At 41.9% G+C, this 27,951-nt stretch overlaps 2 protein-coding genes across 4 annotated transcripts in view; one reads left to right on the plus strand and one right to left on the minus strand.

Moving 5' to 3' along the window:
* The window catches only part of ANKFY1 (ankyrin repeat and FYVE domain containing 1), a 35,674-nt gene extending 13,704 nt beyond the window's left edge, over window positions 1-21,970 (plus strand). For all 3 annotated transcript variants that reach the window (XM_030029049.2, XM_030029051.2, XM_041126987.1), the window contains 20 exons: window positions 162-311; window positions 1,221-1,386; window positions 3,528-3,732; window positions 4,496-4,564; window positions 5,283-5,482; window positions 5,911-6,008; window positions 6,409-6,631; window positions 7,590-7,688; window positions 8,979-9,132; window positions 10,080-10,248; window positions 11,477-11,595; window positions 11,926-12,082; window positions 13,045-13,245; window positions 14,330-14,506; window positions 14,939-15,086; window positions 15,349-15,439; window positions 15,776-15,900; window positions 16,120-16,266; window positions 16,728-16,818; window positions 17,577-21,970. In XM_030029049.2, the coding sequence (XP_029884909.1) occupies window positions 162-311; window positions 1,221-1,386; window positions 3,528-3,732; window positions 4,496-4,564; window positions 5,283-5,482; window positions 5,911-6,008; window positions 6,409-6,631; window positions 7,590-7,688; window positions 8,979-9,132; window positions 10,080-10,248; window positions 11,477-11,595; window positions 11,926-12,082; window positions 13,045-13,245; window positions 14,330-14,506; window positions 14,939-15,086; window positions 15,349-15,439; window positions 15,776-15,900; window positions 16,120-16,266; window positions 16,728-16,818; window positions 17,577-17,709 (2,922 nt within the window). In that variant the 3' untranslated portion in view covers window positions 17,710-21,970. The remainder of the gene's footprint in view (window positions 1-161; window positions 312-1,220; window positions 1,387-3,527; window positions 3,733-4,495; window positions 4,565-5,282; window positions 5,483-5,910; window positions 6,009-6,408; window positions 6,632-7,589; window positions 7,689-8,978; window positions 9,133-10,079; window positions 10,249-11,476; window positions 11,596-11,925; window positions 12,083-13,044; window positions 13,246-14,329; window positions 14,507-14,938; window positions 15,087-15,348; window positions 15,440-15,775; window positions 15,901-16,119; window positions 16,267-16,727; window positions 16,819-17,576) is intronic.
* Window positions 21,971-22,920: 950 nt separating this feature from the next.
* On the minus strand, window positions 22,921-27,809 carry LOC115347556 (neuferricin). The gene is made up of 4 exons (XM_030029052.2): window positions 27,428-27,809; window positions 27,174-27,314; window positions 26,253-26,439; window positions 22,921-24,678 (listed from the first exon to the last, which is right to left on the minus strand). The coding sequence occupies exons 1-4, from the start codon at window positions 27,675-27,677 to the stop codon at window positions 24,465-24,467; spliced, it is 792 nt and encodes a 263-aa protein (XP_029884912.1). The 5' UTR covers window positions 27,678-27,809; the 3' UTR covers window positions 22,921-24,464.
* Window positions 27,810-27,951: the final 142 nt, after the last annotated feature.

The following is a 27,951-nucleotide window of genomic DNA, read 5'->3' on the forward strand; positions in this document are numbered from 1 at the left end:
TAGTCTTTAAAGGCTATCTTGGATTGTTCCTGCTTGTTACGATGTTATCAGAATGGAGCTTTTAACTGAACTTGTTTTGTGAACTTCATAATTACATTGTGCAATGCCTTGTTGATAAATAGAACGGGATTGCTTACCCTTTTCTCTTTTATTGCTTCTAGGATGACTTGCGTAAAGAAGACTTCAGTAGCATGAGTGCTCAGTTATTGTATAAAATGTTCAAGTCAAAGACAGATTATCCTTTGCATAAGGCTATTAAAGTTGAGAGAGAAGATGTAGTCTTTTTGTATCTTATTGAGATGGATTCACAGGTATAGTGAGACTTACTTGACCTATTTTCTAGAATTTCGTGTTTCAAATAGCTAGTTTCTAAATACCAGTCTTGATTTTTGTCACTAATTCTTATTTGCATGTTTATCATTGCCATAGCTACTTCTATGTATGTAATGGAGGTCTGGTGGTAACAACTCCATAAAGACATAATTTGGAAATGATTCATAACATTTCTAAAACACCTTGTGTGCAATGGATCATGTCTAATAAAATCCAGTACCTGATACTGCTATATACATCTAAAGCTGAGTTGTGTCATAGTCAACTCTGCTGCTTCATGGCAGTTCAGTAAGCATCATTTCTTTGAACAAATGCTTTTCCTCTTCTACTGAATGTTTGAAGTAACAGGTGCTCTGTTTGGATGAACGCTCTAAACAGCTAGCAAATAAGTTGTCCCCCTTGTTGGGGGATGGAAGAATTATTTGAGTATTAATTATCAAGAATTATGGAGTTAGTCCTTTAAGATGCCTTAAATCCTAATTGGAAGCTGGGACTGTAGCAGTACTTAGCACCCTTAGGTGCTAATCCGATTGGGATTTGAAGTATCTTAAAGGAATAACTGAATAATTCTTCCTAGTTCTATGTTGAATATGCCCACATTGGCAGCATCCTTTAGGAGTGTAGTAGTCTTGCTTCCTGTGAGTTAAACAAGGCTTGCAAACAGAACTCCTGTTTTCTCATTGAGCAGTTCTCTGAGTAGACTTGCATGTGGTGATGCTAGTCTTCTAATTGTTTTGCTGTGTAAGATGCACTTACCTAAATGCAACACTGGTATTTTGCATTGGAGCTGAAGGTCTAACATTATGGTAGTTGGAACGGGCTGTTAAAATATTATGTTGGGCTGGTGAACCTACCTCTAATGTCAATTGACTGAATTTGTGTTGTAGCTTCCTGGGAAGCTCAATGAATTGGATCACAATGGAGATCTTGCTTTGGATCTAGCCCTTGCCCAAAGACTGGAGAGTATTGCAACCACACTGGTCAACTACAAGGCTGACATAGATAGAGCAGACAAGGGAGGCTGGAGTCTATTACATAAAGCCATCCAAAGAGGTAAGTAAATAGGATATGAAGCCTTGTTAACTTGCAGTTGTTCCCAGTGTGGAATATATGTTCCAAAGTCTGTTCATGTGTCACTCTGTAGTTGACACTTCAGTTAGAAAACTGTAGTCAAGGATGAACTTCCTCCTATTTCTTTTTTCTTTAAACTTAAAAACAAACTCTTATTTGGGATCTGAAAGCTAGCCTGCTGGCTGGTGAATGAAACTTACACTACGTGACATCCAGAAGCAATCTAGTAGAGTATTGTCTGCTAAAGGAAGAAATGTAGGGAGATACTGAGAATATTCTAATTTGACAACACAATGTTTTTCTGACAAATAGTTGAATCAAAGATGACAGCCTAATCACAAATTAAGATGAAGCCTTTTTCTAGACCTGCATTGAATGCAACATATGCTTCTTTGTGATTATGGTTAACAACAAGGGTCCTTGCTACTGGATGGCAGTTTTAGGGGAGGGAAAACTGACTGGGAGAAGATGAGGAGCAGGTGGAGGTGCTTCTGTGCCAGTGTGAATATTTTCAAAGCTCCAGTGAATAGTGGCATAGTTATCACAGTGAAGTCTGAGTACAACTACATGATTATCTTGAGCTGTTCTCCACCTTAGAGTGGAAAATGCATCTTATGAGAACTGGAGCACAGTAGGACCTGGTTGCCATGGCCACAGTATTCTGAAGGCTTTGGAGCAGCATCATCTTGGCTGATGGCCAAAGTCTGGTAAAAATCTGTAGTGAATGCCTTGTGCTACTAGTTGCCTGCAGTGATATCTCTGGTAGCTCTTTCTGTTCCAGAAACCCAAGCACAACAGGAATTGTACCTGTGACTGGACCTCATGGGTATTATAGTGCTACAAATTAAAAGCATGAGTTTATTTTTAACAGCAAGCTCTTCTGGACTCTTAGAAGTAGTTTAAGTTTTGTAAACTCAACATACAGCTCCCGACTTCTTCCTTTAATCTCCTACATATCTAAACAGGGTAATGCTGGTGTCTGATCCTGTGAATGAAACTTCAGCAGCAGGAGTAGGAGGCCTTCTAGGCATAGGTCAGTGTTATGATGGCTGCAGCCCTATAAAGCACTAGAAAGATTGCAGCAGGCTGCTCTTCATACTTAATACTAGCATTTGTCCTCTAGTTCTAATGTTTGCTTCCAGTCTAAGCTAGAGCTCTGAGAATGAATGCTTGCTTTTCAGTAACCAAAGCTTCAGTGAATTAATTACTGTTAACAATCACATGTTCTGGAAATGGAGCTAAAGCAAGTTGTCTGAACTTGCCACATGATTCTTACTTCCTATGATCACTGGCGAGTGGGGGAATGTCAGAAATGGAAATCAGAAAATGGGATTTTAGTTTTTGCTGGCAGAGATGATACAGCAATCTGTATTGCCTAAACAGCTGAACAGTCATCTTTGTTCTCCAGTCTTGCATTCAGGACAAGCAGCTTGTGAATATATCTATTCAAAGTAGTCTCTGGAGTAAGGGAGACTTGTATTATCCTGAATTAATTCTCTGCATCTTGGTGTTTCAAGTCCAAGGTTTCATGTACTGAAGTGGGCTTAAGTTCTGACTTCTGAGAAGCTCTCAACAGGGAGTTCTTAGGAATGCCGTACATGGTGGGTCCTAACTGTTGAAGCCCTTACCCTATATATAATGGGGCCTAAACTTTCGAGAGCAAAGGCTGTGTTATTGCTTGTTTATGTAGCAAGACTGAACAGATGATGACTAACTTAAACTACACACTTTTGACTGATGCCCTGGAATAGTACCTTTTGTTCAAAAATTACTTGTATGTTTAGTATCATGATTTGTCCGATTGTGCATTAAAGTAGCAATGGATTTATCTTGATAGAGGAACTAGCAAACTCAGTATCACCATAACAAGTAAACTAGTGTGTGAACTTGAGTGATGTGTAACCTCTGGGCAAAACACTTTTTCCAAGGGGTTGTTATGAAATGTTTTAATCCTGACTTTGCAGTGGAGCGTACTTGAAGTTACCTATTGCTAAGGCATTCTAAGAGCAGACACTTGGAGTGGTTGTATGGTATGGAGGGAAATCATGTGTATCCATTTTTTGGACTTGTATAAAGTATATAAGGTATCTATCCATAAATAACCTTGTTTTGTTTCACAAAAGGAGATAAATTTGCTGCAAACTTTCTCATAAAAAATGGTGCCCGTGTGAATGCTGCTACATTGGGAGACCAGGAGACTCCTCTGCACCTTGTGGCATCATACAACCCCAAGAAGCATTTGCCAGATGTCATGGTAGAGATGGCACAGATAGCAGAGTCCCTCTTACAGGCAGGAGCCAATCCAAATATGCAAGACAACAAAGGAAGGTAAATACTGGGTGAAGTCTGCTACCATTTTAACAGATAATGCAGTAGTGATTAGATGCAGCCTCCTAAGAACTTGCTCAGGTCTGACAGCAAAGCACAGGTGATCCTGGAAGCAGGAGAGGTGAATTCATTAATCCAGTTTGATACTTGTGGGTAGCACTCAAAGCAGAAAGCTGTGCAGGCTGAATGGTACCCTGTCATGACCAGTTAAACATAGCCCAGCTATACAAAGCTGGAGTGAGTTGATTGTGTCAGAACACATGGCACACAATTAATTTGCGTTTATTGAATCACTGAACAGTAAAGCAAGCTAACTAAAATGACAAATAGTATTCCTGAAAGGTACTTCTCTTTGAAGCTGTCAGTGGAACTGAAATTATCTCAAAGAGCTAGTATCTGCAGTGTGTTTTTCTGAAGTGTAGGGCCTGTAAACTGCTTTATGGGTTAGGTTGGGCAAACAAGTACATAAAATGACATAGAAGACTTAGAGTGTATCAGCTAGTCAGTTCTGATAGGTCAAGCTCTTGCGCTTTTTTCCTGAAGGTTAGCTCTTATTAGTGTAAAGAGTTGCTTATTACTAAATTAACTGGAATCATGTCCACTAAAAGTGTAGATTGCTTTCTTTCAAGAGGTGCTTGTGCCCTTCTGAAAGCAGAGACAAAAGTTAACCCCATAAATCTGTAGGGGCATGTTGGTGACTGTGGACAAAATCTTAAGTGTCTCCTTATTACTAATGTAACTCTCTACTTTGCTCCAATTACAGGACCCCATTACATGTGTCAATTGTGGTCAGGAATGAACCTGTATTCAGTCAGCTTCTCCAGTGCAAACAGTAAGTCTTACTTAAATACACTGAGGGTACCTTGTACAGTGAAGATATGAAAAGTGGTTTAACAACTCTTCAATGCCTTTTTGCTTTACAATAAGGCTAGCAATAGGCATGGGATGCAAAAGTGTAAAGGCTTTGCATAACTTAAGATGCCAGAAGCCAAGTAAGTTTTTGCCCTACTGTAAAGAGGAAGCAAATGGCATCTCTGTTTTTCAAAGAGGGCTAGGTGAAATGTAGCAATAACTTCATTTGTAGTGGAGCTAAAAGGAGTAATAAGACTCTTAAAATGTCTGAATACGTTCTTGAGTTCAACTTGGGTTCTGCTTAAAGCTAATACAGGTGATTTCTTAGGGTGATGAAGCAGAATACTTCATTTAACTCAGTTTCTTTGTAGTTGAATTTGTGTTTCTTGTACACAGTTTACTCAAATACAAGAGGATTTGCCTCTGTTACATGTAGTGGGAGCCCAAATCTACAAGGGCCACACTTCTCCTAGGAGCAATGAGCTTAAATCTAGTAGTCACTAAAAGGTGTCTTGCTTGTTTCAGAGTATTCACAAATTCTCTGAAGTAACTGGAGCTACAGTAGGTTTCTTGGCAAGTGAAAGTTGTCAGTGAGGTATTAGATAAACTAGTACAGCCGTTCAGACACTTGAAGCTAAAGCTGCATTGGGGAACCACTTTTAAGGTATAAATTGGGGAACATTAACTCTTATTTTTAGACTAGACTTGGAGCTGAAGGATCATGAAGGAAGCACAGCTCTGTGGCTTGCAGTTCAGTATATCACTGTATCGTCTGATCAGTCTGTAAACCCTTTTGAGGATGCCCCTGTTGTAAATGGAACCTCATTTGATGAGAACAGTTTTGCAGCAAGGTTGATCCAACGAGGCAGCAATACAGATGCTCCAGACACATTAACAGGTAAAACAGAAGTTTGTATTTCTGTGTAGGTGGAAGGCTTGTAAGTTAATTGCTTAATGCTAGCTGCACTTTGAGGAGCTGAATGAGGTTTCAACTGCATGTGCTGCACAATGAATGGTAGGTGGTAGTAGCTTTAACCAGAGCTGGAACACTGACAGTCCCAAGCTGAGCTTGACTTGCAGGAAGTGACAGAAAATCTGGACTCCTTGCCAGGTCCTAGTATCCTCTTTACAGTTTCAAAATGTGTAATTGCTAAATGGTAGTGCACATCACAGACCAGCATTGCAAGGGGACTACCAGTCAGTAGGATTTTCTTTGTTGGCTTCAAACTTTAATGTTGCAAGGTAGTGGGGAAGGTGCTACCACACTTGTTTGTATCAAAGTGTGGTTGGAGTAGCACTCTAACAGTGTTCATGGTTTTTCTTTAGGAAACTGCTTGCTTCAGAGGGCAGCTGGTGCAGGAAATGAGGCAGCTTCTCTCTTCCTAGCAACTCATGGAGCAAAAGTCAACCACCAAAACAAATGGGTAAAAGCAGAAACTTATAGACTGTAGTCTGAAAGTTTCCTTATTTCTATTCAGAGATAAGATAGCAGAGATCCATCATTGTTAACCATAGCTTAAAGCAAGTTGGAACACCTGCTGAGCCTTTTGCATATTTTCAGATATTTACTAGTGATCAGACAACAATTGCGTTCTCGTGGCACTGTTCTTGCAGCATCACCAGTTGTTAATATGCTTTTAACACTTCCCTCAGTGCCTGTTCTAATAAAGTTCTTAAGATAGGCTAACTCATGTAGTTTGAAGGTCCTAAGGACCTTTAGTTACTAGGAGTTAAGGTCTTCATGTCAATTCTTGTGGGCATAGTAATTTAAAAGCTACTTCTCTTCATGTCCCAGCTGTTAACCTAGTATCCTGTTTATTAAAGGGAGAAACACCACTGCATACAGCCTGTAGGCATGGCCTAGCAAACCTGACAGCAGAACTTCTGCAACAAGGAGCCAATCCAAACATCCAGACAGCAGAAGCAGTGCTTGGTCAGAAGGATGCATCTTCTCCAACAGCAGAGAATGTTTATCTGCAAACTCCCCTTCACATGGCTATTGCTTACAATCACCCAGATGTGGTGTCAGTCATCCTGGAACAAAAAGGTAAGTTTTTTTTCTGGTTCAGACAGTATTGATGCTGTAGTGGATCAGTATGTCAAGATGGCATCTAAACTGTGTTTTGACAAACCACTAATAAAGCATGTCTTCCTGTAAACATTGTTTAAGTAGAGCAATTAATAAGACTGGCTAAACACAGTCTTATTTTCTAGTCTTAAGCAGATGATTTGAATTTTAATTTGCCCATGAATCTTTCTAAATTCTCCACTATGGATAATGGACTTGAACACTTAGCCCCAGGCTGTATTCTAACTGTACAACTGAGATCCCTTTTCTCTCCCTGCCAAAGCATTTGGTTCGGGTAAATGCTGGAATCAAATATGGATAAAGGCATCTTTCTGTGGTTAGACTTCTGCCTTCCCCAGCTCTCAGTAAGACTATTTTGTATGGAGTAATGCTAGTATTATAGTTGAGTTGAGACTTTGGTACTGAAATACTAGGAGGTAACAGTTTATTAAATGCTACTAGTTCAGCTCCTTTCTAGCAGCAGGAAAGGAGTTTGACAGCTGAAGCAAGGCCTATTTTGTCTCCTACTGTAAGTGGGATTTAGAAGGGAGTAGGTGAATTGGGGAGAATTTCTTCCATCCCAGGGAGCTGAGAAGGAAGTGTGCTGCCACCATCTTCCACTACAGCCTCCACTCCTCATTCTCAGAGCTTTGTATATGCCACTCTATTTGGAGATAAAGGGGGCAAGTTAAGCCTCTTAGCTAGCAAGTTGAACGTTTTTTAGTATAAGTATTAAGATTAGGCAGTAGTGGCAATACTACCTGAATCCTAAGCAGTATCACATCTGGGAAACTGAAGCTATCTTGCTCAGATCTTTCAAACTGACTGCTAAAGGAACAGCCTACTTCAAAATGGGACATTGCTACTGCTGCAGCTTTCAATGTGCAACTGCAGGTCAAGTACAAGAACACTCTAATTCCCTATGGTTTCTTTGTAGCTAATGCTCTTCATGCTACCAACAACTTGCAAATTATTCCTGACTTTAGTCTAAAGGACTCGAGAGACCAGACTGTGCTGGGATTGGCTCTTTGGACAGGTATGTGCCTTCAAAACAAGATGAGAATTTACAAAGATATGGAAGCTATGATGCAGATAAGATTTTTTTTTTTTTTTTTTTTTTAAAGACAAACCAGCAGATGTGTGTTCATGTCCTGGCTTGTGCTGCTAGTGAGAAGCTGTCAAGGAAAGCTTTAGATAATTCTTCACTTTCTAAAACTGAATATTCACATCTGACTCACTGATAGATTTCTAGCCCTACAGCTTCCCTTCTTGACTAGCAGGTAGCATGGAGCCTCTTGCCCACAACTGTATTTGCAGTTCTGTGGAACTGCTCCACTGCGAACTCCCTAGTAGTTTTCATAGCAGATCACTGTATTGTCTGTTCATGGTTAACTCTGTTCTAGATACTGGTTAATACAGAATGCTGACCTTTACAAAGGGAAGATGAGCTACTTTAAGCAGCTATTAAGGGGAATGGAACTTGAAATACTGATTCAGAAGATGCTTTCTTGTCTGAAATGTGGAAGGGAATGGTTTGGGGTAAACTAGGTATTTCTGTTTGCAGCCAAGTGACATTTCAACAGTATCAGTACATCATCAAAAGAAAGAGGTGGCATGGTCACTACTGAATCAATTCCTACTGAGCTGGAAACAGCGATTGTATGGGGGATGGCTACTCATACTCTGGACTTGAGAGATGAGTCAGAACACTTAGTAATGTTGCTCTGTATGGGCGTGCTAGATGTCATCCATATGTAACAGACTTCTTCACTGTCCAGGCTTTTCACTTTCCTTTCCAATGAAAGGAAACTAAAAAGTAGCTTTCTGTCTACCATTGCCCTTATCTGCTTCTGAGATAAAGGAGGAGGGAGGAATTAAGCTAAACATCTTATACTGTAATATTCAAGGGAATATCTTAGGAATGTAATACCAAAGTTAATGTTTATTGGACAAAAGTCTGAAGTGATATGAAGGATTAGGCTAGGTATGGTTAAGGAGGATTCTATTACATTTGGGTTGGCAGAACTAATGGGAAAGCTCTGCTGTATACCAGACCATATCTTGTGTCTTCAAGCAAGACCAAAAGGACTCAGTAATCAATATTCAATAAGTCTGTAAAAGAATATTCAAGCTGGGTAGAGTCATGGGTTGGTTAGCTCATGTATGTAAATTTTAATAGGCTCTAGCATTGATTCAGTGCATCTCTTACTGTAATTATTGAAAATTGAATTGTAATTATTGAAGGCTTGAAGCTTTATTTATTAATTTTCAGTGTCTCTGTTCTATAAAACTGAAGGTAAAATACTAATGAGCTTTAACTCTTTAGGCATGCACACAATAGCAGCTCAGCTGCTTGGATCTGGGGCATCCATCAATGACACAATGTCAGACGGACAGACTCTGTTACATATGGCAATACAGAGACAAGACAGTAAGAGTGCACTCTTTTTGCTGGAACATCAGGCAGATATAAATGTCAGGTAAGATCTTAACTGATACAACACTCAACTGGATATGTATTTAGGAGCAGGTAGTTATGACTGCCTTTATATAATGTCTTAAAATTGGTTTCAAATCATGATTTGTGCATAGTTATGTGTTTGGTGGTTTTTTATGGTACTAGTTATGGCTTAGGGATTACATATGTGAACTTGGACCTATATATAGTTCCACTGGTCAGTACCTCTACTTGAGGCTGCAGAGGGAGGTTCCACTTAATTCTAGGTAGAACAGAATCCTCTGTAACAGACTCTCAAGTCCTAGAGGCATGGTACTGAACTTCTGTAGTCTGATCTATTTGCTGGCTTGTGGGAGCTGCATGTTTTCTACCATCTAAAATAATTGGATGCAGCTCCAGTAACAAGATTCTGATAGAACTTGCTTCCTGAGTATCTCCTAGACAAGTTGATATTAGACTTAGCAAAACATTTATCTGCTTACATGACTGACAGGCTTTCTTTGAAATTTGGCGAGCTCTACTGTAATGAATGTCACGGGTATGAACTACCTATTACTGCTGTTCTAACTTCAGTTTTTTACCAGTTGGTATTTCTGACTTGCTTGAAGTGTTGCCACAGTGCAGACAAGGCTGTTCGCTTCTGTGGCAGTAGGCTTGCACTGAAGGAACTCTGTTCAAATAATGGCTGCACTTAAGGAAAGGACAGTGTCTCTGAGCTAAGAACACTAACATGCTTTTCAAACTTAGAAATCAATCACTTGCTACTAAAGGGAGGGGTTAAAGAAAGGTAAATTACATAGCTGTGATGAAAAACTAACATGGTGCGTTTGCTTGGCTGTAGAGATGTGGTCTGACCACAGCAAAAACAACACACATGGAGATGTTTATTGGTGAAGCCAAGAATTTACTGTAACATGAGGCCGAACTTTATAGGGCAGAAGTAACAGCTTCAAAATCTACCCATTACAGAACACAGGATGGAGAGACTGCCTTACAGCTAGCTATAAAAAACCAGCTCCCTCTTGTGGTTGATGCTATTTGTACCAGAGGAGCAGACATGTCTGTGCCAGATGAGAAAGGAAATCCTCCTTTATGGCTTGCCTTAGAAAGTAACCTGGAAGATATTGCATCAACTCTGGTAAGACTGTCAGTTGACTTAATTTAGTCTTGCTTTTGTGCATCTTGCTAGCAGCAATGGGCTTATCAGCAAAACTAAACTCAATGCATGAAGAGAACAGAGTAGTCTTATATCACTATCTAACTTCTAGAGGTTTTTCTTCACCAGAAGTTCCTTTTCCTTGGGAAATCTTTTATGAACACTGTAGTCCGCATAGCCAAATATCTTGCAGCCACTGTGATAAAAGTATAGAATATGCTATCTGGATTCCTGATCCTGGAAAGAGTAAGGATCTACTAAAAACATCAGTCTCTAGCACACCAGACTTAAGTGATGATCAGCATCTTGAATAAAACTGAACACTCGTATGTGTGCTTTAGAGTATGTGCTGGGTTTTATTGTATCTTAAAGGCCTTTAAAGGCTTATATTTACTTTCAAGACTACTTACTTTCAGGCATAGGTGATCCAGCAGGAGACTTCTTAGATGGAAGTAGACCTCCTTATGTCTCCTTAAGGAAGTTACTTGAAGGCTTTGTCTCTGATGTCCAGTTATTGTCTGCTAGAGACAACTATTTAAAAGCTGTGCTGATGACCTGAAAAGTACATCTTGTAACTGTACTTGACCATTTCTTCTGGTATTGGATAAGAATCTTTATGGAGTCAACACTGAAACTACTCACGTATAAACCTTGTAAATAGTTTGTAAAGTGGAGTGGAACAAGTCTTATTTAAGTGCCACATTGCTTGAGTAAGTAGTTCTGTAGTACGAGGATACAAATATTAGGAATACAAATATTAGAATTACAGTTCCTGAAAAAACTATCTCTGTTTAGCTGAAGAACTACCTCTGTTTAATGTATAGGAAAGCAAGTAAATGGGCCAGACCTTCAAAGGCAATGTCCGCTGATGCTACTTGACTTGCTTTAGGTGCTTGTCATTGCTGAAAGTGATGTAACTGTTAGCCAAACTAGCTTAAGACCTGTCTATTCAGAGTATATGGGTGAATATCTGGATTGTTAGTAAACACTACCTAATAAAGTATTACAGAGTAGACAAATAAAATATTCATCCAGAAGACATTAAAGTAGCTTCCTGAAATTCAGTGACTGTCACAAGAATAGATAGGGCATCTCAAATTCTGCCTCTAAGGGGTAATGTTTCAGAAGCATTAGTGAAGGGCTATATAAAGTAGTAGGAGCCTGCTGGAGACAAAAAAACTTCACTGCCTCATTGTGCTTCTCCTTCCAGGTTAGGCATGGCTGTGATTCAACCTGTTGGGGGTCAGGACCAAGTGGCTGCTTACAAACTCTTCTTCATAGAGCTATTGATGAAAACAGTGAACAAATAGCATGCTTTCTTATTCGCAGGTCAGACCCCCTTCTAAAATACAAACCTTCTAATGTGCATGTACATATTTTCCTAGCATAAATTAATTGAATGCTATTTTGAGCCAGTAACAGGTATGTGCTTCATTAGACTTTTGGTGGGTGGATGGCACTTATGGAAGTCTGACTAATCTTAAAGACACATTGTGTTATCTATATTACCATCATGTTCTTGATGACAAGAGTCAAACTAAAACCAGGAATTGTGCTTTTGTAGAATGTGTCAGCAGTTGTAAAATTTTTTGACCCTTGTTTGGAACAGTTTAAATCTAGATTAAACATAATAAATGGACTGTATGGTATTTGTTTTAGTGGTTGTGATGTGAATAGTCCCAGAAAGCCAGGCCCGAATGGAGAAGGAGAAGAGGAAGCTCATGATGGACAGACACCCCTACACTTGGCAGCCTGCTGGGGACTAGAAGAGGTGATCCAGTGCCTTTTGGAGTTTGGTGCCAATGTCAATGCTCAGGTATGTAGAGAAATTCTGCACAGCTGCTTTGAAGCTGATTCTTTGCCTGTAACACAGTGAAAACAAACTTTCCTCTCAGCTGTGTTTTTTACTTCATAAAAAGAACATCCTTCTATTATGGCTGAGCCAATGTGATGACTGGCTGCAGTTCTACTTTCTTTCCTGTCCCTTTTTACCAGATCTAGTGCTTATCCACCCATATGATGACTTAACTCAGGAAGCTATACTGAAGGAAAATAATGATACAGAAAACTTCTTGCAGTGTTAGTTTTCTGATGTAATGATTGGGATTCAACTCTTCTGTCCCTAGTGTGAATTAAAGGCAGGAGCAGGGCTGTATTCTGCTGCAATTGATCATTAGATCAGCTATAGTGTAAAGCTCCAGAATACTCTATTTTGTTAGTATGTTTGGGAATTGTCTTCTGTTAGAGTAAACTGAGGTGATGTACACTTCATTTTTTTATTACACTGTAATCCTTAAACAGAAGCTTGACAAATAGCAACAAAAGAAATTAATGTATTACACTTCTAGGCCCTGATGCTATTGAAAATGACATCAAAATGAATGACACAACACATAGTCACAAAGCAGCCATGACTGTAAACTGCTGCTTGATACAGACAAATGATTGAACACCTTATTTGAATTTGCTAGACTTAAGTTTGAATGCTCATCATTCACATTCACATTCATCAAAATATCTGATTAAATGGGAAACATTACTCTGAGCTACTTAAATGGCTGTAGCACAGAATTGAGGTCAATCTATTTGGAGAAACAAATACCAATTTGTTTTACTTACACTGTGGATTTGAGCTCCCACTGCAACTGTTTGGTGTCCCAGCCAAAGGCAGCTGGGTATGTCACAACTAAACTAATAAGCTTCCTCAACCCTTCAGAATTAGGGAAGGGTTTGTGTATTACTGAATCTTCATATAACAAACTTCTGCTTTCCTTCTAGGATGCAGAAGGAAGAACTCCAATCCATGTTGCCATTAGCAACCAACATAATGTTATCATTCAGCTTATGATTTCACATCCAGATATTAAGCTAAATGTACGTGACAGGCAAGGAATGACTCCCTTTGCATGTGCTATGACATATAAAAATAACAAAGCGGCTGAAGCAATTCTGAAGAGGGAACCAGGAGCTGCTGAACAGGTAAGCTGGGAGTATTCAAAGCATGCTGGTCGTCTTAGTACTAGTTCACGGTAACAGGTGTTCCACAAGCAAATTCTGCTTTGTCCTTTTGTGGCTTTACATGGAATGACATTTGCCAGATGCCAGTTTTCTGTAGCAAGATTTATTGGGAAACTGTAGGTGTGTACACCTACTCGCTATGTGAGAGTAAGAACATCAAGGGTTAGTGTCTCATCAAACCTTGTCTCATCTTGTCAGTACTAAATTGAGGAACAGGCATATATGTATATAAGGAGAAAGTTCTAGCTCTACTCTTGTCTTATGCTGGACTAGTACAAAAATAATCTATTTAGCTCTGCTAAAGCTATCCAAAACAGAAACCCTGACCTAAAATAAGTGAATAATAGATGTTATGCTGCACTGCTGAACTATAAAACCACCAACTGTATCTTCAGACTTCTGGTGTGACACTTCAGGCAGCTGTTCAGGAGTTTCGTCCTACCCTATGTAAGTTTAATTACTAGTAAAGTATTTGAGTGCTTAGTGAGCTCTTGTAATATATCTAAAACATGGTTACAAATACAGCCAGTTCTAAATATGCTTTAACATTGGCTTTAAGGCAAAGATGAACAGCAACATGCGCTTGGCATTAAGCCAAAAAATTAATACACTTTGCATCAGTGTGGCAGGATTGCATGTTGCTTCCTTCTCTGGTGTTAACTGCCAGATTGACTCAAGTTTGTCTCATTTAATCAAGTTCATCATTGACTGCTGCTCTGTACTTACTACAACAGCTGCTAACCTTTTGTCTGTCATAATACTCTCCGGTGTGTGGTCAAGAAATGACAAGGTTATAAGGTAGAAATAAAGTAGTCTAAAGCAGACTAGAGTGAGCAGTTGCAGCTGATAATTTCTCAGTTCAGTTATTTGATAGTCACATTTATCAAATAAGTCTCTAATGTCAAGCAGTGAAAGGAACAAGATTCTACAATTCACCTCAAGTAGAGGGAGCAAGTATCTCTTAGTGAAAGTACATCCTACTACATAACAACTTGCTGTTCTACAGAAATAATGGACTTCATTTCACGTGCCCTTTCTGCCACAGGTTGATAATAAGGGTCGGAATTTCCTACATGTAGCTGTTCAGAACTCTGACATTGAGAGTGTGCTGTTCCTGATAAGTGTACAGGCTAATGTAAACTCTCGGGTCCAGGATGCCTCCAAACTAACACCTCTCCATCTGGCTGTACAAGCTGGCTCAGAGATCATTGTGCGTAATCTGGTACGTACTGGAGAGTAATTTTTCCTCTACTTAAAAATGCACTTTCTGCCTTAATGCATATTGTCTCTAGGCTGGAGAAGTCAGCTGAAGGTGACACCATTCTTTCTGAAACAGAACTCAGACTTGCATAAAGTTCCCTTAGCTTGTACTGCTAGCTGAGCTGCATCAGTAACCTTTGCATGAGAATGTTTGATTTGCAGCAACTACTAGGTAGTGTGGCTCACTTTAAAGGAGGAACCTTATCTTGCACTTTCTACAGATTTGAACATGAACACAAGTTGCAGCAGCTCAGTAATGATGGCATTTTATATATACTGGAGGCCTAGAAATATCTCTGTACAGTGGAGTTGTGTGCTTCATTCATAGAAATAAAACTGTGGGCTAATAGCACTGAAAACGTTTTTGAACATATTCCTTTTTGCATCTTGACAGCTGCTTGCAGGTGCCCAGGTGAATGAACTGACTAAGCATCGTCAGACTGCTCTTCACTTAGCAGCCCAGCAAGATTTGCCCACGATTTGCTCAGTCCTTCTGGAGAATGGAGTAGACTTTGCAGCTGTAGATGAAAATGGAAATAATGGTAAACTTCTACAGTTATACAAGTAGATGTAAACACTTCAGTAGGTCTGTTAATGGTATCTCCTAGTGGTAGAAATAGCCCACTGAATGGGCTCACTCTTCAAAGGTGAAAAAGAATTAAGTCCAAGAAATCAAAGCTGGTGGAAGGAGTTTTGGAGAGGGAAGGTGGGGGAAGTGGAAGGGGAGTGCTTAATTTTATCAAGCTGTAATTATTGCTGACCTTAACTACTTCAGATTCTTGAAGCTTCTCTTTTACTTTTCAGCTCTTCATCTGGCAGTGATGCATGGCCGTCTAAACAATATCCGGGTCCTTCTCACAGAGTGCAATGTAGATGCAGAAGCGTTTAATATTAGGTAATTATTATAGTCTTAACAGACTAGAACAACAACAATCCATTTTAAAGTATGTGCTAGTATGACTAAATAAAAAAACCACCACAGATTTGGCTTGGATTATAGTATTTCTACACTAATTTTACAGTGAAGTGCGCAGAGCATGCTGTGACTAAATTGTGTGGAAATTATGTATACCAAGAAAAGGAAGTTAAAGTAGGCAGTTGTGTGTGATGTATTGAGTTACTTAGGTGTGGCATTGTTTAAGTCTGAACCAAACTTGAAAACAAGGAGAGTTGGATGAGTAACCGTAGTATCAAGCAGACTTTGATAAGCATAAAAACCTCTTTTCCCCAGAGGCCAGTCACCAATGCATATTTTGGGACAATATGGGAAAGATAACGCAGCAGCGATCTGTGACCTTTTCTTGGAGTGTATGCCAGAGTACCCTCTAGACAAACCTGATGCTGAAGGAAACACAGGTAGGTGTGATTCAATAGCTATTAAACTTGAAAGTCAATCAAGTCATATTAAAGGTGGGTCACTTTTAAAGCTGGAATAATTGGCAGTAGTATGTTAAATACAGTAAGATGCAAACATTAGATGGAAACTTAAAAGAACTAAAGATCCTACTCTGGACCGAGTGTAATACAAGACCTACTACTATGTTAGCAGGGAAGTGTCTGGCTTTTATTTTCCAGTGCTCCTGTTGGCTTACATGAAGGGAAATGCTAACTTGTGTCGTGCAATAGTGAGAGCTGGGGCTCGTCTTGGAGTTAACAATAATCAAGGAGTCAACATCTTCAACTACCAAGTTGCTACAAAACAGCTTCTCTTTAGACTGCTAGGTAAGTACTACTTGCTACAGTTGGAAAGTGTTTTTTTACCTTGTGCTTCTGAGATACTTCAGTGGAGGAAACAACTCTGGACATCTAACTTAGATGACAATAATTCTAATACTAATTTTTCTCATGATCAGCTGAAAAGTTGCACAATGCAGACCTGTCAAACTTAAAATATTACTTTTTCTGGAAGGATAGACATGGAGACTCCTGGCTGGTGTCGTAGTCTAATGTAGCTTAAAACCTAGACACTGCCCTTTAATGTGTGCTGTATAGTCACTGTGGATAATGTGATGTTGATGAAAGCAAGTATACATTGTTTACAAACAAGTCTGCAGCTGCTGCAAGAGTAGTTAAATCAATTATACTGGATGCAACCTAAAACTGGAAAAAGCCTCCTTGATGTTACAGTGTACTCAAGAGGTGTCTGAGCCCATTTTGCCTTTACATTTTTGCCTCTTTAACAGATATGCTGACAAAAGAACCTCCCTGGTGTGATGGCTCCAACTGCTATGAGTGCACTGCCAAATTTGGAGTCACGACAAGGAAGCATCACTGGTAATATGACACATCTTGCTGTGCTTACAGGGAAACTGATTCCTCTTCCAAATGTAGCTAGGCTTGTTCCTTCTGGTGGTTTAGGAAACCTCCATGTTAATGTAGGTGTATAACCAGTAATCCAGCTGAAATGTTCCTCCCTGTCCTAGACCAATAACTTGTGGCCTGACTAAAATCGTATCTTAAGCAGTTTGTGCACTTCATATTCTGTTTTGTTGGAAATGAGAAATCATGTCAAAGTTCCAGTAGTGAAACAAAGGATTTAGATGCCTGCTTTCAGTAGTGGGGCTGACTGGCTCTGAAACAGGTGACAGATTCAGTCAGCCACTGCCAGTTTAGGTTAGGGGTGCTGTTTGTAATGTGGAAATAACTGATGATGCTGACATGAGCTGCTCTCGTGTAGATAGGAGTTGCCTTTCACTAGTCTGAACTTTTACAAAATACGCTGGGTTAGATGGATGTTAAGCTAGGCTTTTCTCTTGGCCCACTGTTCCAGAGAAACTATACATGCATCAGTTGAAGTAGTACTAGGTGATTGACTAGTATAGAAGCAGCATGTGGGTTTTGGTATTAGTATTCAATTATTACATGAGAGATATCAGAAGATAGAAGAATACGAGATAAAAGAAAAATGTAGCATTTCAATTGCTACTGTACCTTTTTAGTGATACTGTCATTGATAAAGACTATCAGACAGTAAAACCCTGGTGTTCAGTATGAGTGAACTCACTTTTCTCCCACCCCTCTTCTATTAACAGCCGACACTGTGGACGCCTGCTTTGCCATAAGTGCTCAACAAAGGAGATTCCTATCATAAAATTTGATTTGAACAAGCCAGTTCGAGTTTGCAACATCTGCTTTGATGTCCTGACTCTGGGAGGAGTCTCCTAGTATGCTATGGAAGTAAAGGGATTCCCAGTCAGTGCTCCTGACAGCAGCTTACAAGCCCTCTGGATAGGGAAGAGGAGGCCTATACATGTCTTCTGCAATAGACTGAACTAATTAAGGACCCTGTTATGATATATTCTGGTATAAATGACTTTGTATGACTGTAAATGTATTGGGCTGTGATAGACTTCACTAGGAATTCAAGTGGATCATTGAAACCAAGTGACAAAAGAATTTAGACCCTCTTCTAGTTGCAGTGGGGTATGGAAGCTAAAATTGTTAGGCTGATGTTTGAATTGACATAAAACAGGTCTGTCCTTGACATGGTGCTTTGCACTGAGCAACTCTATTAAGTCCTGTGGCTTTCAGGCTGCTTGGTAGAGATGGCATTAAGTTTCAGGGTAACCAGGTATCTTTCTTTGCTTTGTCTTAAAAGATAAATGTTCCCTTTCTTTAGAGAAGACTTCATGTGAAGCTAGACTGAGCTGTTGCAACCACGGTTCATTTCAAGAAACTGTTCAAAAAATGGGGGTAGTTCCAAGCATAGCTCAAGAATTGTGGCCTTATAACAGAAAGCTTTACAACATCTGATGCAAAGCAGTCAGAATTGCAGATCCACATCTTGATACCTCCTCAGTAAATGTTGCATTAGCTTTAGCATGTTCAAGAGAAGTGCAAGATTGTTTTAGCCAGTAAATACTCTTGCTCATACCTGCTAGAGCTGTCAAAGTCTACTTTGTTGCACTTTCATATTTACCTTGCTAGTCCTTCCTATTCATGAAACTTGTATAAATGAACGTAAGTGTGCTGAAAGGCCTAAGCATATGCTAAATGGAGAAACACTAAAACTGGCTAAGGAGTCTAACTTGCAATACAGCAATAAATGCTGAAGTGCATTATGAATCCCATGAGGGAGAGTAGCACTTTCCTTTGGTTTAAAGACCCTGGTGAACTGCTGCAGGAGAGTCAGTAACCCTCCCAGTGTAGAATGTGCTGCACCTCTAGACATTAAATTTGGGTCCATTTTCAGCAGGATTGCTGGTGAGTGGGAGTATATTTGGAGGCTTCCTATTAACATTAAGACTCTGGCCTTGAAGGAAGGATTCTGAACTGGCAGTGTGGCGCCGGCGCCAGGCATTTGGATTAAGCTGCAGTATTTTAATCTAGGCTGGTTGTGCTCTCTTAAACATGCTGAATCTGTAAAAATCCAATACCACATTGTCTAGGTAAACAGGAAAGTACTTTGCTGATAGACAAGGTTATGATTTTTGTGGGCAAAGGCTTCAGTCAGAAAAAATGTGTGCTTAAGCAAAACTACATGCCATGTTAAGGCTGTTTTCATCCCAAGAGATGAACCTAGTTTAGAGTCAACTCAGCATTCCTCATCTCTATTCCATAAGCATTTATTTAATGACTGTTATCTCCAATGTACAATATGGACAAGTTGGTGACGCATTGTCCTGTTTGGAATAGTGACTTGTCAGTCTTGGGGTAAGATGAGATGATAAACCAAACTGCTGCTTTTATGGGAGACTTGAGGGTTTTCTCAAACTTGTACAAGAAAATGATGGGAGAGGGTGTAATTGCTGACATTTGCACGATGAATTTCACATCAAGTCTCACTTGATCTGCACTTTGATCTTCCAATATGCATATATTATAACTGGAATCTCCCCTCTTAACACTAGAGAAGAATAATGGATGATAAATTTGCCGCACTGTTTAATGTCTGCTGCTGTCATGTTCCAACAGAATGCCCTGGGTAACACAACTGGTCTCTGTAAAACAGTTACTAATACAAATGGTGCATCTCTAGCATAATACTCTAGGTGAATGAGGTGGAAAATAATGGTGTCTGAAGCATTTAACTGCAAGCTACAGTTTGGGTTTTTTTGAGTGAAATAGATGATGGAAAACACTGTACTTCTAGTCCATTGCTTTCTGAAGTTTCAGAGTATCACTGGTTGCAAGTCTCTAGCAGTGAAAGATAATGATGGAGAGAAAGTGCATTTGGTGAAAGAAGTCTTGACTATAGTGTATCCCATGGTAACATGTTGACTTCCTCCTTGGTTTAGAGCTGCAGTGCTGTGGAGTGGTAAGTGTGTGCTCAAAATACTGAGAGAGAGTGGTAGAAGAGTGTTCTTCCAAGATCACAGCCTACAGGCTTCAACTTAATTGGAAAAGGGCACAATTTGTAATTGCTGAAGTATTTAAACATCACTTTTTCAGTGACTTCTCTGATGGAAGGGGCAAAGGAACAGGAAGCTCAGTTCTAACAGAATAAGCAACCTTTTAAATAATGAAAAATGTAGATCTTGTGAAAATTCAGCTTAACTGAATGGCAAGTTTAAGGCTGGCTAGTTGCTCTTTTTAAAAGTAGAATATTAATTATAACTGCCTGAAACTTGGAAAGATCTGGGAAACCATATGTAATGCTCTTAGTTTGGTTTTTACAGCCAATACTGTACCAGTTTTCTCACTGAAGTCTGAAAGGAAAGTTAAGGTTATTGATAAACTAATGTACAGCCTGAAGTGTTCATTAAATTTAAAGCAACTAAATTCAGCGAATTTGATCATTTTAAAGTGCCTTTGAGATAGTTTCCTTCCAGCCAACTCTAAATAGCTTTCTGCCAGAGTTAAAGGGGAAAAGCTCACAACCTGAACCAAAACCCAAGTTAGTTCTCTTCTAGTTCAACTAAAGAGGCTGACTCCACCAAACTGGTGGAGCTCAATCCTTCATGCACTCTGCCTAGTATTGGTCTGAACACTCAGACCTCTGAGATTTTGGGGGAGTTTTGCTGGCAATGCTCCACAGCAGGGTACAAATGTGAGTGGAGGCACTTGGTAATGTAGTAGTGGTCAACACATTTCTAACTCCATAAACAACTGCTCTTCCTTTTTGTAGCATACTACATTTGTGACCAAAAACCCTACCCCTCTTACCCCTGCTGTCTTTAAGTGGTATCTATGAACTTGAGACTCAAGTCTGCCAAGCATTGAACAAAAGGGTAAATGGAAAACAAACTTCAGTCCCTGGGAAGTGATGCTGTCAAACCAGGCTTCAGGCACTTCAACGGGGCTGCATGGGAAGTCCATGGTGGTTCATACTGTAGCTTTTTGTTCCAAGACTGGATTCCTTTTGATAGCAGTCATCCAGCACTCTTACACAAGCACAAAATGTGGTCTGGCTTAAGTTTTAATTTGTGTGTCTGAAAAAGGTGTAGTCACTGTTTCACACCACTAAGTGGAGTGAGAATGTTAGTGTTGAAGATAGTAACAGAGCATAGCAAGTTGCTGGCTGAAAGCTGACAGATGCCTTAATGACTTCCTGTGCTGGAGACCAATGGCTTGTACAACTTCTCACGTAGTGCTTATAAATTAACATATACAATATGGGAGGCCAAGGCTTGATTTTTTTTTTTTTGTGTGTGTGTGTAGATCAAATGTTAATAGGCAAGTCCTCTTTTTCCTGTAACCAGCAGAGTTGGGTACTGCAGCAAACTGATCTCTAGAAAAATGTATGAGTGACAAAAATAACTCTGAACCTTCTAATACCCTCTGTGAAATAGAAAAGGAAGTCTTCGAACAATGGCATTTTATCTGCAATGTTTGTCTGGAGTCATTGTAAAAATGTATTTTTCCAATATGCATTACTTTGTTGTGTAATGATTCTACTTGTAATAAAATGCATAACTAGATAATGCATCATGAGGCGGAAACCTTGTTAAGAAAGTATCTTCTCCTGTAGACACAGCTGCCCCTCTGTAAGCTATCCTTTACAAGCCACAAGGAAAACTAGGGATATAACATTCAACTGGGCATGACTTTATTCTTTGTTCTGAAATTATTCCAGGTATTCATTTTAATGCTGTGGAACTGCTACAACTGTTCTTTTGGCTGATAAGGTCTGGTGTTCTAGCTTATACCATATAGTCATCTTGAATGCCTTATACTAGACTTACCTATAATCAGTCTTAAGAAACAATCGGAACTTCCTACAGGCCAGAGCTGGTTCAGAGAGTATGTTAGTTCTTGGCTCAGATCCATTTAAATGGACAAGCTGAGCTGAGTTGACACAAAGTAACAAACTATTAGTGCATTCGCTTGTATGCTGGTGGGCAGCTTAGCCTCCTGGAAGAGCATAGAACTGCTGCAGCTTTACTTCAGGAAAAGGAAAGCTTCAGTGCAATAGCAAACTGAACCAAAACATCTTGCTGAGATTGTGATGCGTTAGTCTTTTATTAATAAAACTTACTGAAGTACAGATGCATGGTGAGCTTTATTAGAGCACTGCCTGGTGTTGACTCGACCCCTGTGTAACTGTCACAGTTTTCTTCCCACCCTTTTCTACTATGGGAGAATCTTATCTTGTTTCTACTCTAATTTAAAACCTCAGCTAATCTTGGAGTAGTTCAGGTCAGTGAGGGAGTCTCCTTGTTTGCTTTAATAGATGACTTATTCCTAGTGCAAGACAAACTTTTTCCCCTCCCAGTGTTTCTAAACACTAAACCGAGGAATAAGCTGTGAATTGGTTTTCAACCAATTTTAACTTAAAGCAACACCATCCCATCTTGCCTTCCTGCACCAGCTTACTTGATTTTTGTGTAGCTTTCAAGCTCAAAACCATCCTCTCAGCTTTTCAGCACTATTTGCTTAGTGCTGAAGCATTACACAAGATGAAACTTGCTTAGAAGTTATGTAGCTTCCAGTAGGCCTCTAACTTGTGACATTGATTTGCCCTTACAAACTTTTTACAGTATTTAATAATCTAGAATTTGCTGCAACTTTTAAATATCTTGAAAATAGCTGTTTAAAGCTACTTGCCAATCATTTTTTTTTTAATGTGAGCTCTTGTTAAAGAAGATGTGTCCAAAAGCAAATGACATGCTGATACTTAAAATGTCCACCAAATTACGGAGATAATGAAGCACTGCTTTGCAGCTCTTTCCTGCAGATTTTACATAGCTTTTATCTTTAGGATTGTTATGCGAAATGAGCAGCCTACTCCAAGCCCAAAGATGGCACAAGCCCAGGGCTGAGTTTCCGTTCTAAGAGCGTGACTGGGGACTTGAAGACTGTCTGAGGGCTCTGCTGCTGCTCAGTTACACAGGCAACTTCCACTGCTGACTGGTAAAAGCTGGCACATCTGCCTAGAAGTGCCCTGGAGGACTTCTCTTCAAGATTATGGTGGAAAAGAAACACAGCGGAACCAGGTTAAAAAACAAACCAACCACACAACCCCAAACATTTATTACAACAACCATGTACACATTTAAGTTGCTGTATGGCTCCCATCCATGGCAGCTGTAGCCTCATCTAAACAACATAGGTGAAAAGTGCTGTAATATGTCCTACTGGCACTGTAATGAAGTGATAACTCATTTTGAAGCAATGCTGCCAGGCCTCCTGTAATCTGACTAGTTATCAACTACTTAGATTTGTGGGACTTTCTTGAGAGGTGGTAGTAGCTCAAAACTAATGAGTTTATAAACGACTCCCAGCTGTTTATAAATAGGTGGCTGCTGCCTTAAAGAAAAGAACTGAACACAGCTCAGCACAGATCTGTGCCACTGCTGGACTCTGTGTAATGTGGGTGTCTCTCTCAGGGCTGCAGCTACACCAGAAACCGATTCTAACAGTAGATTCTCTGAAAAACACCAACTGCTTCCCTGCAGCCTGGGGTTTGTAGCACTTAGGCCCTATGCAGGTATTCCCTTGTCCTTTTCAGCCCCACACAGAAATAGTAAAAACCCACCCTGTGCTTCTGGGAGTCACTCCTATTACTGAATTTTGCCAGCTGTGATAAAATATGTACGGACTTTATGGGAGCTGGGCCTTGTTAGGATACATCCAGCCTCAGGTTATAGTCTGATAGACATGTACTACATGGGAGGAGGTCTTATACCAGAATGGAAATAGGAGGCAGATTACAGCAGGATGGTCACATTGCCACATAGGTTTTGTTATTGCTTATTTAAAAATACAACTTCCTGATCCGAGTAGTTTGAGAGTACTGAATCACAGGACCAGGATGGTGAGGTTAATATAAAACAACAATCCTCATAGGTGGCTTCCAATATCTTCTTTGCACAGTATCTAATACAAACACTAGAAGACGAAATACAGCTATCACCTTTGCCTTCTGTACTCCAAGAATTTGATAAAGCTTGTATGTAACTAAACCGCACAGGTTCCTAGATACTATGTACCTTAATTGTAGGAGAAATTCAGGCTCTCCCTGCTACCTTTAAACTGTTCAGAGTAAATCAGGTGACCAGGAAGGAGCATTAGTACTACAATGCAGTAGGCAAAGTTCTAGTGACTGGAGGACTGTGCATAAACTGAGGTCAGTGATGCTGCAGCAGTTCTTGTGGTCACTACCTCGCTGCCTTAAAACACAACACATTGCACCCGCCACTGTGCACACAACCATCTATTTCCTGACTGCGCAAGAAATCGGTTTTTAAATATAATTCAGGCTGTGCATCTTAAAGTTTGTTGCCAGATGTAAAAATACCATAGAAATAGAACACTAAGAAAGAAAGTATCCCGCTGCTGATTTTTTAGCCACTAACTTGGCTAAAGTGTTTCCTCCTTCTCTCATCTCCATCTCCGCACATTAAAAAAGAGTCACAAATAACATGAAATTATTATTACTTCGTTTGTGCAGATGGAAGGGAATGAAGCTGGAGCTGCCCATCCAAAGTGCAACGTTTCACTGTAGGACTCCACACCCGCCTCGGATCCGGCACTCGGAGTCACACCTTTAGGACACACTGCTCTGCCAGCGGATGGCAGCCGTCGTATTCCTCCAGCTGAGGATTATCCAGATCACCTCTGCCGCTGTGCTCGGTGGAGTCCGGCTCACCCCATGGGGGACCAGTAGTCCTCACGCACACACAGTGGCTCCCCCTGGAACCAGGTCGGTATAGCTTCCGGGGGACTCCAGCCCAGTCTCTGTTCACTCCCCCACTAAGAATGGAAAATTAAAATAAATTACAATTCAAACCTGTGAAAATATTTCCAGTGAATTGAGAATCATTAGATAAACACCAAGACAACCTGGGGGAGTTAAAACTAACAATACACTCACTGGGGTAGACTTTGCTCCCAACAGCCAACATCCCACAGCTTTCTGATACCTTTTTACTGGCTGTGCTTCAGAAACCTGTGGCCTGAACCTGGTTTCATCAGTGCTGCTACCTGCTCTCGCCCTTCTGGGAGCAACCAACTTCTGCTTCCCGTATTTCTATTGCTGGAAACGGAATCATAGCCTTATGTAGCACAGCGTGTCTAATGGCAAAATGCCTTTTTTGGGGGTAGCTAATTGCTCACAGATAACCACATGCTGCCTTCTGTGCAGTGACTGAACACAGTGATTTTGAGAACTAGGGCAGAAGAAAAAAAAAAAAGTCTCAATTACTTCCGCAGCTACTTCATAGGGTCTCTATGGGCCAAATCCTGCCTGTTCCCCTAACTACTGCATCTTTTAAGCCTGTAAACTCTTACACAAGTGACTGCCACACAACACCCAGTCCCAAGGCTGCACCCAAGCTCGTTTACACATATAAGCGGATTCCCCAAGGTATTCAGTGCTACTAGTGAACCGAAATGAAGACTAAGCATTTTCAATGTGGTCTGTGAAATTATTTCATCTTAAAACAAAATAGTCCCTAAACTGAGAGCGCAATACAACTGAATAGGCCAAGTAGGAAATGACTGTTCAAAGCTCAACCTCATTTTTATGTGGTTTTAAGTAAAAACTGTTGCAGCAGTAGCCTATGAGACAGGCCATGAAACTGTCTGAAAAACACTAGCTAATCTTTGCATTCCTGCTAGGTGAGAAAACCTGCTCAAATGCAGCAGATGACAGTCCTTATGGGATTTCCGTCCTGTTTTTCAAAGAACAGGAGGATCACCTGTACATGTGGCAAATTCTGAAACCTGATTTTGATTCCAGTGTGACAGAGGAGTTTTTGCCTCAGAAATAAAATTCCTAAAAGTATCAGTGATCACTTTATTTTCCTTTTACCCACTCACCAGGTCAGTGAGCAGAGCTCCACTCTGCTACCTCACACTGGAGAACATTTTCGCTAGCCCAACCTACACCTCTGTGCAACTCCAGACTAGGTGGAGGCTATCAGCGGTTGCTGGACTGGCAGAAAAAATCTAGTGACTCCGAGTCAGTCACACAGCAGCAGCAGCTCAACCTGGCACAGGGAGAACAGCACCGCTGCTCCTTGCAGGTTGGCTCTGCCTCTGTCAGAAAGCACAGCCTGAGGAATGCAGACCAGGTAAGGGACCGTGCCTGGCATATTCCAGCCATGCTAGCCCCCAGCACATTAAGACCAACCTATGCCCTCCTGCGGAGAAGTCAGCAGACCTCACCTACAGACTATGGAGTATGGTGGCTGCAGGAGCTGGGACATCTTCCTACGCCACTCCTGCTAGGAGAGGCAATGACAAAGCTCAGGGCATCCAAAAAAAGGGCAGAAATGTTCTGCTCCAAAGGGTCCAAGCATGATGGCAAGAAGGCGGAGGTTTACCTCTGTCTGGAGCACCAGAATCGGCTGCCCTTAGCAGAGCTCCATTCAGAGTTGCAGGGTGGAAACTGCTGCTTCCTCTGCTCGCTTTCTGCTTGGAACTTCACAGCTTCCTCAATCGCAGCCTCAGCCTGCTTTAAGGCTTCTGTCGGTGCCCCATTTTCATCATAGAATCTGCCCACCAGCTTCCCTGGGAGAGAAGATCAATTAAGACCACAGCGTTTCCAGGCAACGAAAATGAATAGTTCTGAGTTTGTTTTTTTTTTTTTTAATTTGTTATTTAAAGACAAAAAAAGGTGGATCTTGCCACGGCCCACTTTTAAAACCGAACTGAGCTTACATCCTTTCCATTCTTGGATCATGCAGCACTTTACCTGTATTAATAAAACCACACAGGACAAGCTTGGGCACAGACTCATTAAAGATGAGAAAGTCAATGCCACTTTCAGCTGCAGACCCCAGAAGTCTTTCCCACCCATGCACCTCATTCCCCAAAACAGTTTCCCTGCACCGCTGCTCCTACAGTCTCCTGAGTCCTGTTAATTTCAGTACTCGCAGCGTTAGCTCCGCGCCTTGTGCTCAGCAGAGACGAATAAAAGCAGGGCAGAGAGCTGCAGCCGACAGCGCAGGGCAGGAAAACTGTTAAGCTTCGTCTCGGAGCAAAGCGGACCTCAAACGAGGTCTGATTTCGCAGCAGCTCCAGCTGGTCGCTCACAGGTTTCAGTACGCTGGTCTCCAGCAGCCGCCCGCAGCATGGCTGGAAGACCCTCACCAAGGTGGACACGGCGTAGGCGAAACCCGGCACTACGCAGCGCCGCGTGCCCCGACCTTCCATCGCCGCGCTGCAGGCCTACCCTCGCCCGCCCGCTCTCCTCCGCGCCCCTTTCTGCCTTGCGTGCGGTCACCCCGGCCAGAACCACCTACCCACGGGATGGTAGTTGTCGCCGTAGAAGGAGAGCCAGCTCCGGATGGCGAGCATCTCGCCCGGCGACAGCGCCGACACGTCGTCCACCAGCCCCGCCGGGGTGAAGTCGCCGGTGGCAAACGCTCTGGTGGCATCTCTGCCTGCGGGGCAGGCAGGCGGTGAGCCCCGGCCAGGCCCCGCCAGCCCCCCCCCGAGCCCCCTGACAGGCCGCAGCGAGGCCCGAACCCCCCGACCCCCACCCCGCCAGCGGTACCTGCGAGGCCGCTGTAGGCGCCGCCGGGGCCGTAGTGCCTGCGGCCGCGCTCCACGTCGAAGACGCGGCCCAGCACGGCGAGGTAGAGGCCGGGCTCGCCCGGCGCCCCGCGGTACCGGGCCAGCTCGGCGGCGCCCAGCAGGCGGCCGCGGGGAGGCAGCAGCCAGGCGCGGGGATCGAACCCGCGGCCCAGCAGGCAGGCGGCCCCCAAGCACAGCAGCGCCGCCGCCGCCGCAGCGCCCCGCCGCATGGGGCCGCGCTGCCCCGCCGGGCGGGTCACGTGTCCGCCCGCCGCGACGGCGCCCGCCCGCTTCGCGACGCTTGTCCTCGCCGCACAGCAGCGTGGCGGCGGCTGACGGCAGCGCGGCCGGCGCGGCGGACGCGCGGGACGGCCCTTCCCGGCGGCGCCCCTTTACGGCGGGTGTCGCGCGGCGCGGCCGCAACCGTGCCTTTCCGGGGCGGGGCGGGCCTTTGCGGCGCCGGGCGTCGCTTGGCGGCAGTGTGGCGCGGCCGCCGCCGCCGGC

Source organism: Aquila chrysaetos, chromosome 10 (assembly GCF_900496995.4).
Source record: "Aquila chrysaetos chrysaetos chromosome 10, bAquChr1.4, whole genome shotgun sequence".
NCBI classification, from domain to species: Eukaryota; Metazoa; Chordata; class Aves; order Accipitriformes; family Accipitridae; genus Aquila; species Aquila chrysaetos.